The sequence below is a fragment of the Balaenoptera ricei genome, chromosome 9 (assembly GCF_028023285.1).
Source record: "Balaenoptera ricei isolate mBalRic1 chromosome 9, mBalRic1.hap2, whole genome shotgun sequence".
NCBI lineage: Eukaryota > Metazoa > Chordata > Mammalia > Artiodactyla > Balaenopteridae > Balaenoptera > Balaenoptera ricei.
In genome coordinates this window covers 106059804-106068959 of record NC_082647.1, presented here as the reverse complement: position 1 = coordinate 106068959, position 9156 = coordinate 106059804, and the positions used below count along the sequence as shown (strand labels likewise).

At 51.9% G+C, this 9156-nt stretch overlaps 1 protein-coding gene across 1 annotated transcript; it reads left to right on the top strand.

Annotated features, from left to right (window-relative positions):
- Window positions 1-10: 10 nt before the first annotated feature.
- IGFBP3 (insulin like growth factor binding protein 3) lies at window positions 11-8296 on the top strand. The gene is made up of 5 exons (XM_059934293.1): window positions 11-561; window positions 3827-4053; window positions 4520-4639; window positions 5676-5812; window positions 6857-8296. Exons 1-4 carry the CDS (start codon window positions 153-155, stop codon window positions 5799-5801), a joined length of 882 nt encoding a protein of 293 aa, XP_059790276.1. The 5' UTR covers window positions 11-152; the 3' UTR covers window positions 5802-5812; window positions 6857-8296.
- The last annotated feature ends 860 nt before the right edge of the window (window positions 8297-9156 follow it).

Here is a 9156-nt window from a genome sequence, read left to right as displayed (position 1 = left end):
TGGCGCACCCAGGCCGCCCAGATGCGAGCGCGGCTGCTCCGCGCTGAGGATTGGACTTTTCCTGCTACGCTCCCGCATCCTCGCGCCGCTCGCTGTCGACCCGTCCCCGCGTCCCCCGGCCGGCCCAGCATCGGGCCTCCGCGACGGGTGCCATGCTACGGGCGCGCCCCGCGCTCTGGACTGCGGCTCTGACCGCGCTGGCGTTGCTCCACGGGCCGCCAGCGGCACGGGCCGGCGCGGGCGCTGCGGGCACCGGCCCCGTGGTGCGCTGCGAGCCGTGCGACGCGCGTGCCCTGGCCCAGTGCGCGCCGCCTCCTCCTGCGCCCCCGTGCGCCGAGCTTGTGCGCGAGCCGGGCTGCGGCTGCTGCCTGACGTGCGCGCTGCGCGAGGGTCAGCTTTGCGGCGTCTACACCGAGCGCTGCGGCTCCGGCCTCCGCTGCCAGCCGCCGCCCGGCGAGCCGCGCCCGCTACAAGCGCTGCTGGACGGCCGCGGGCTCTGCGCCAACGCCAGCGCCGCCGGCCGCCTGCGCGCCTACCTGCTGCCCGCAACGCCCGCGCCAGGTGAGCTACCCACGCCAGGTGCGCCGCCGAAGCGCGCCCCTCGGCCAAGGCCACAGGTGGTACCTCTGTGGAGACTTCGCTGCTCTTCCCACCCCAAGGGTTGTACGTGGGGAAGCTGAAGCCCCACGAGGCGAGGGCGCTCGCCTGAGGGACCCTCCGCAACCGGCCCTCTACTCGCTCCGTTCTTTGAGTGCAGAGTTCTTGTAAATTGTAAAGCGCTTTCGGCGAAAATGGGTTATAGATTTCCTGGGCAGGGAGGGAGGGGATGCAGAGGTTAACGGTAAATGGAGAGATCCTGGACGGAGGAGATTCTCAAGCCATTCATGCAGGCGCCGCGCCGAAACGTGGGCGTGTACTGTGCGGCCCAATTCCGGACCGCGACTTCTCTTTCCCACGAACGAAGAGCGAGCGTGTCCATGCCGAGGATGCTTGCGGGGCCGGGGGCGCAGGGAATGGGCCAGGGCGGATTTGGACGGGGAAGGTGGGCAGGTACGTTGTAGGAAATGGTACCTGGCTTTAAAAATACTGATTTACACAGACTTACGGTTTGCAAAGCAGTTTCAGGCCCGGGGGTGTCCCAAAAGCAGCGAGGTGGGAACCGGGTCGGACAGCCTGACGTTCAGAAAGAAGTGGCTCTGGAGTTGGCAGGTGTTCCTCTAAATTTCAAGCATGCTTAGCCAGCCTCACTCAGGTATGTGAATGAAGTTCCCGCGTCGCTGAAGGCTAGGAGATAAAGCCCTCACCTCCAGCCACCAGCTGGACAGACCATCGTGAGCTAACCCCCATCTGGGACTAGAAGGATGGAAATCCCCTTATAATTTCCCTACCTGCAGATTTCCACTCCCAGGTGAGGCTATTTCCTTTCAAGACTCGTGGAAAGGTAAAATTACAACTGCCTAAAACATATACTGGCTCTAGTAGACGGTTAGAATTGCTGGATGCATTTGTCTCTCAGGGCAGTTGGGGCATTTGCTGTGTGTGTACTTCATTGTTACCGTTCATTTTTGGATCTTCAGAAAGTGATCTTAGAAGTTTTTATAGATATTGTAAGTTTTGGCTGGACTTTAATGGGAATTATGATTACTGTCGTAGTAGCTCCATACTATAGGTTGATGTGGTTTATTATAAAATTATGAAAAGATCTAAGTGACTTCTAAAATCCACTTGGGGGGGGGGGGTAAATTTAAATAACAGTCAAAAGTTTAAGAAAATTATCTGTGGCTTAAATGGGACGGTTTTCTTTCCCTCTCTCAGCAGGCATTAGAAAGAAACCAAGGAAGTTTAAGAAATTACTCAGAGTTCTTGGAAAAGAAATGCAAATATATTCATTTACATATTCTTAGCATCCCCTTTGCCCCAGTACTTCCCTGAAAAAGAAAACAAAAAAATAAAACTAAGATTAAAGGAAATTGAAACCAAATTCTACCAATTAAAAACTTACTCTGTGGGTTGCTGGGCTGGATGAATTTGTGCTTCTCCAAACACCAGACCCTTTGGGAACTTTGCAACTTCTCCTCCTCATGGAACTGTTTCTTTTCCCGGGTGAGGAAATCGAAACCCAGAGAGAACGGGGACTTCCCCAAACACCCCTGTGAGCGCACCTGCCCGAGATGCCTGCAGGAGAGAGCGGGGCTTCTGCAACAGAAGCAGAGTATCTTTCAGCCCTTCTCAACCCTCCAGAAGCATTCTCCAAGCCAGAGCTAGACATTTGCTCCTCGGAGCCTAGAGCCAGAGGCCTTGGCAGGCTTCCAGGCAGGTGAGCGTGCTGCCGCCTTGATGGGCCAGATCTCGGGAGGGTAGAGAACAGGTCAGCTGGAGCAGTGCGCTTGGCACCCCAGGGGTAGCAGATGCGGGATCAGATAGCGAACTGAGCCCCACCCGGGAGGGGGAGACATCGGGACTCTGCTCATCAGGGTGAAGCCATCCTATGACAGTTCCCTGGCTGCGTAGAACCAGGCCAGACGAAGGGGCTCCCCACTGGCCCTTCTCCCTTAGGCGGCCCAAGTTCATCCTGGAAAAGGAACAGAGAGCATTCTGCTTCCATATCGGCTGCACGTTTAGTCAGTATACTTCAAATCCCAGTGACGCTGTGGACATTGCAATATCAATAGCAAGTGTGTCTTCATTAGTTTGATTACAATCAGAGATCTGCAGGAAGTGGCTTCCTTTTCAGAGTGAAGCTCTTTGGCACAAAGGATTGTAAGCCTTGTTTGGTGATGTCCTCATCCCGTTTGCTCCTGCGCAAACAAGGAAGGAAGGACTCACCCAGGACAGTACCCCAGGATCCGCAGGGTCCGTGCAGCTCTTCTGGGTGTTCCAGACCCTGCACGGACAGTGAAGAGATGTGACAGCGAGACCTATGAAACACTACCAAACATGCCTCATGAGTCCAGGGGCCTGAGGCAAAGGCGCTCTGTGGAGAATTCAGTTTCCCCATCTGAGCCCTTTGCCTGGTGGCACTTAGGATGGGCTGGAATCAGAATCCCTGGGGCTTGCTGCCTCCCAGGTTTCTGCCATCGCCCCAGCGCTTCTGATTCAGCAGGGCCGGGTGGGGCAGAGGATGTGCTTGTCCACAAGTCCACACGTGGGAGGCCCGCACTGGGGCATCCCTGAGGGATTTCTGAGTGGGCCACGGAGCCTTCCCTGGCTCGGGTCTGCCCCCTCCTGGTGGAGGATGAGAGGTACTTGAAAGCTGAGAGCATGAAAAGCATTTTTCTTCAGCTGCACCTACTTTGTAATAGCACATGTCAGTTTTCATTTTTTATTATTATTTATTTATTTTTTTTTTTTTGGCTGTGTTGGGTCTTCGTTTCTGTGCGAGGGCTTTCTCTAGTTGCGGCAAGCGGGGGCCACTCTTCATCGCGGTGCGCGGGCCTCTCACTATCGCGGCCTCTCGTTGCGGAGCACAGGCTCCAGACGCGCAGGCTCAGTAGTTGTGGCTCATGGGCCCAGTTGCTCCGCGGCATGTGGGATCTTCCCAGACCAGGGCTCGAACCCGTATCCCCTGCATTGGCAGGCAGATTCTCAACCACTGCGCCACCAGGGAAGCCCCGCAGTTTTCATTTTTAAAAGATGCCTTCTTGAGACCAAGGGCGTACCATTCACCACTAGTATTATGGAATAATACTTTACCAAGGTGTTTTTCTAAACTTACTCGGAATTGTTGAATCACATTTCCATTTGGCTCGGACTTGGTCAAAATGGTAAGATTTCATCGTTAAGTGTCAATGACCCTCAAGTCTGTATCTGCCTTGTGTCTTTCAAGGAAATGGCAGCGAGTCAGAGGAAGACCACAGCATGGGGAGCACAGAGAACCAGGCCCTGACCGGAACGCACAGGGTGCCCGACTCCAAATTCCACCCCGTCCACACCAAGATGGACGTCATCAAGAAAGGACACGCCAAGGACAGCCAGCGCTACAAGGTCGACTATGAGTCTCAGAGCACAGACACCCAGAACTTCTCCTCCGAGTCCAAGCGTGAGACGGAATACGTGAGCGCTTTTCCTCTTGCTGATGGGGGTGGGGCTGCCCGGCCTGGGCATCTGGAGGTCACAGGGTTGCCCTTTACTCAAGAGCCCCGGCAGTTATTCCACTGGTCCTGCTGATTCAGCGGGCAGCCAAGAGCCCCTCCTTACAGAAGGGATATTGACCCTCCCCTATGGCAGAGGTCTCCTGAGAACCAGTGTGCTGCCCTCCAGGCCCCTGCAAGGCAGAGAGGTATTCTCACAAGAGGTGTTCACTTGGCCTCTGAGTGTCCTGGCCTGTGGGTCCCTGTCCCGGTTCTGTGCCTTGCTCTGGGGAATCACAAGAGAGACAGGGAACCCTGGTGGGCAGCTGCGTGGGAACGGTGACTGCTAAGTCGGGCGAAAGATGCTCAAGAGCACATGGCCGGTTCTCTGGGCGTTGCAGGGTTTTGTCAGGCGGGCAGTTCCCAGGTAACCCGTGTTTTCTCCCCAGGGGCCCTGCCGCCGGGAAATGGAGGACACGCTGAACCATCTCAAGTTCCTGAACATGCTTAGCCCCAGGGGTATCCACATTCCCAACTGCGACAAGAAGGGCTTCTACAAGAAAAAGCAGGTGAGCGCTGCCCGCGCAGCTCCCTTCTCTCCCACCAGCCACTCATGCGGAGGAGGGACCAGCCCTCCACCAAGTCCTCCGGCTGCAGCCGTTGCTTCCGGTTCCTGCCACACCCACGACCTCTGAGGGGCTTCCCCTAAATCCCTGAATCCTGGTATCTTCCCGCTGTCCGCTCCTCCCTCCAGACCCGCAGCGCAATGCCAGACCTCCCTGGAACCTTTTACTAGCCATAGAGGGACCCAGACACGTTAGCACTGCTCCGTGGAGGGATGTTTGTATTAACTATTGTAGAGAATTTCCCAGAAGCCTGACGTGAGGTCCTATGGCAGGAAGCTTACCCTGAGGTCCCATGCTGGTCCCTTCCACACCCGTGCCTTCCTGATGGTGACCCGCTGTTAAAGGATCAGATACATTGTTATTTTAAGGCATAGTGAGTGTACCTCTGTAGATTTCAGATCACGCTCTGGGAGCATCTCAATGGACTTTCTAATTGGATGACTCCTACCTCAGTATCTACGGAATTAGTCACAGAACACAGGGCCATGTTCAAAGTGTTGGTGGGAGTGGCCTCGATTAGAGGGCCCCATCGTGTTCAGTGGCCACTGGTCTCTCTGCCTTTTCATATATTTCTGTCAGTCACTTATTCAGCAAACTCACCCTGAGAAGGTACCATATACACAGCTCGGGGTGTGCTCTGAAAGACCCAAATGTGACAAGCCCAGGGCAGATGGGACATTATCATTCCCCCCATTCAGCAGATAGACCTGTAGGACCAACAGGGTCCAATGTCCACCCCAGTGAGACCCTGAGGGACACAAAACCACCAGGACCCCTGCTTTCTTGGGGCACTCATACCTGCCCGACACGCCCCCAGACACACGCTGTGCACACAAGGCCTTGGTCAGTTGTGCTTCCTCAGCATAGCAGAGGCCGTGCTGGGAAACCATCCTGGGTGCTGACCACCTGCCCCCGTCGTCAGGACCCCCTCGGCGGGGCCTCCCCGGGGCTCACTGGATCATTTGTGCTCTGCCCACAGTGCCGCCCTTCCAAAGGCAGGAAGCGGGGCTTCTGCTGGTGCGTGGATAAGTACGGGCAGCCCCTCCCGGGCTTCGACGTGAAGGGGAAAGGGGACGTGCACTGCTACAGCATGGAGAGCAAGTAAACTGCGGCCACGTAAGCCCTGGGCACCGGTGGGATCCGGGGGGGCGTGGGACCCAGCCTGGTGCGAGGGGCATCTATAGATCCCAGGGGCTGGTGACCCAGAAGCGGCACTGGCCTGGAGGACAGACCCACACGAGACAGGAGCCCTCAACCCGCCCAAACCAGAGCAGGAAAGAGGGTCTGTGGCCAGGTTGTCTTAGAGATACTTAGCCTCATTTTTTTTTAACTTTTTATTTTACATTAGAGTATAGTTGATTAACGATGTTGTGTTAGTTTCAGGTGTACAACAGAGTGATTCAGTTATACACATACATGTATCTATTCTTTCTCAAATTCTTTTCCCAGTTAGGTTGTTACAGAATATTGAGCAGAGTTCCCTGTGCTATACAGTAGGTCCTTGTTGGTTATCCATTTTAAATATAGCATTGCCTCATTTTAAAGATCTTAGAACACTTAAACATTCATACACAACGTAAGATTTCCAGAGTTAAGCTTTTCCCCCCATGAGCCTGATGGTTCATTTATCTTCACATGTAAACTGTTTTCATCGAAAAGAACTTGTTAAAGGAGTATGTTTCTAGAAGATGTGGCTTTTTCTTTCCAGTAAAATACATTATGGCTATTCTGAGAGTCTATGATAAATAGCATGTTAATAAAGTTTATTTAAATCTAACATGAAAATGAAATTTCAAACCATCACGTGGAAGAATGAAATCATATTTAAAAATCTTTTTTCATAAATGAGAGAGCTATTGGAAAAATGATAAATATATTTCATCGTCTCAAGACAAATTTAAGTAAACAGAAGAAACTGTCATTTTTAGTGATAAGTTCTGTTTCCTCGCAAGTTGGAAAAAATAATTGTAATTTCAGGATGATTATGTTAGTGAACACCGTGGGCGTCTCATGGTGTTCTCTGCTTTGTTATAAAGTGTGGAATGAGCCTCCACCCTGCCAGTTGCCTGGGTATCATGCCTGATGGTCCCAGCGTGGGCACTGAGCCCTTTTGATTTGGGGGGAGTTATTTCAATACATTCCTTTTTCTTTCTGTTTTAGTTCATGTGGAGCTCAAATATGCCTTATTTTGCACAAAAGACTGCCAAGGACATGATCAGCAGCTGGCCACAGCCTCGATTTCAATTTCTTTTTGTGGTGAATTGATTTTTTTTTTTTTAAACCAAAGTTTAGAAAGAGATGTTTGAAATGCCTAGTTTTCTTCCAAATGGTGAACTTGGCATCTTTCCACTTTCCAGTAGTCAGTGAAACGCAGTTTGATTCTTCTTGTTGCTTCCTATAAAAATACCTGTAAGCTCAAGCACGGCACGACCGTAGCTCACACCGCCCTGGAACCCTCCCCACGTGTTTGCCGACGCAGCCAACCCTCCACTTCATGCCTTAGCGACGGTGTTGCTTATGTAGACGCGCGCTTCGTCCCCACATGTAAGGTGAGACAAGGCCTCATCGAGAAGAGGAACGCCCTGCCCTCTGATGCCTGCACATCACGACGCACCCACCTGGAGCTACATCTTTGAAGCAAGGGCCAGGGTCCCTGGACCAAGAAGATATTTTGTATCTTCAAGGGACCTGCACTGCTTGGAAACTAGTGGAGAGAATAAGGTGGAATCTTGCACAAAAAAAATAATAATAATAATGACCAAGAATGTTCTAGGGAACTCTGGGAACCTACAGAGGTGGGGATTTCTGACCCTTCTTTGTCAGGCAGCTTCCTGAAGACACAGCCTTTGCTGAGGCCCCGTGGGGCAGGGGGGCAGGGTGACAGCCAGAGGCATCACAAATAATAGCCTGGTTCTCCAATGACTGCAGAAAATAGTGTTTTCCCACTCAACAATTCAAGAGCAAGTGTATTCTTGAGGATAAGCTCCTTAAAGACAAAAGAGGTTTATTTTCATCTCTCCCCTTTTGTCCTCCTTGGCACCATGTAAAAAATAATGATTCTATCTAACCTGGAAGACGAATGGCTTGTTGGGGAAGCCGGTCGAGGACACTGGGAGAACACAGAGAATCCCCCTTGCTTGCTGCACTTGGACTTCCTCCTTTTCTTTCTAAGTCACACGTACACGCAGAGAGAATACCCTCTTCATGACTGTTCACAGTGTATACGTCATCGTCCAAATATGATAGCACCTATACTAGATAATCCTAGACGAACTGTAAGCAATGCTAGAGAATATAAACACGGCCACGACGGAGGGAGGGGGCTCGTGCCCAGGGCGCAGCCACTCTCCCTGAGGCCACCCTCCAGGTCTGGCAGGAGAGTGGGGAGGGGCCCTCAGCCGCCTCACTGCAGCCTCTGGTTGGATGCACGCTGCACACGGCCCTCCTGGAGAACACAAAGGGATCTCAAGATGTTCTGCCTACCTATTAGCTTTCCTTTATTTTTTTAATTAAGTTTTTGAGAAAAAAAAAAGGTATTTTTGAAAAGTTCGTCTTGCAATGTATTTATAAATAGTAAATAAAGTTTTTACCATAAAGAAATCCCCTTCCCCTTGTTAGTGACCGGTTCCGGGTTTTGTGTTACGAAATAATCCAGAGGGCAGTGATGTTCCGACTATAGTCGGAACTTTCCCTGCTTCCATCTCTGGCAAGAGAACCCAAAGAGCCAGCCTGCGGCCTTGCTGGCACCCATCACGTCTGCAGTGAGCCTCCGGTTCTGGGCGGTCCTGCCAGGTTCACCAGCCCCAAGTCCCATGAGTCCGCGGCCACCATCCCCCAACGGCACAAAGAAATGAGTGATCTGGGCTCCCCACTCACCAGGGCCAAGGCCATGCTGTTGCTATGGCAACCGCTTACCAGGGTTCAGCTAGCAAATAAATGCACTGGAAAATTACCAATCATGGGTACTGACGAGGGTGTCGTGAAACGGGGCTTCAGTGATGAGGCAACCTGTCTAAGGCCATTTTCTCATACGGTCAAAAGTCCTTGAACCAACCATTTCTCTCCAGAAACGTATCCTAAAGGCACAATAGGGGATGTGCCCAGAGAGCAGGAGGATATTATACAAATACATCCATAGAAAGGAATATTATGCCACCACTAAAATGTGTTTGCTGGTAATAATACAGAAAGATGCTCATGGTGGGGTAAAGGCAGAGCAAAATGCAATTATATTGGGTACACACACATACACGTGCACACACATAAAACTGAACGGAAAGGCACCAAAACGGTAACCTGGTTACACTGTGAATGTAGATGATGTCCTTATTTTACGTCTGTTTCGTTACAGTTTCAACAACTTCCGTAGTGAACAGGAATGGATTTCTTTTTATTTAGAAAAGTGTGCTGCTTCCGTGTGGCAGAGGGGTGGCCCACTGCCCCGGGGGGAAGCATCTGCT

What these genes read in the sequence shown, in the direction of transcription:
- IGFBP3 (XM_059934293.1), top strand. Translation starts at nt 153, where the DNA reads ATGCTACGGGCGCGCCCCGCGCTCTGGACTGCGGCTCTGACCGCGCTG. An exon ending in GCCCGCAACGCCCGCGCCAG is followed by an intron (nt 562 to 3,826) that starts GTGAGCTACCCA and finishes GTGTCTTTCAAG; the next exon opens with GAAATGGCAGCGAGTCAGAG. An exon ending in GCTTCTACAAGAAAAAGCAG is followed by an intron (nt 4,640 to 5,675) that starts GTGAGCGCTGCC and finishes CTCTGCCCACAG; the next exon opens with TGCCGCCCTTCCAAAGGCAG.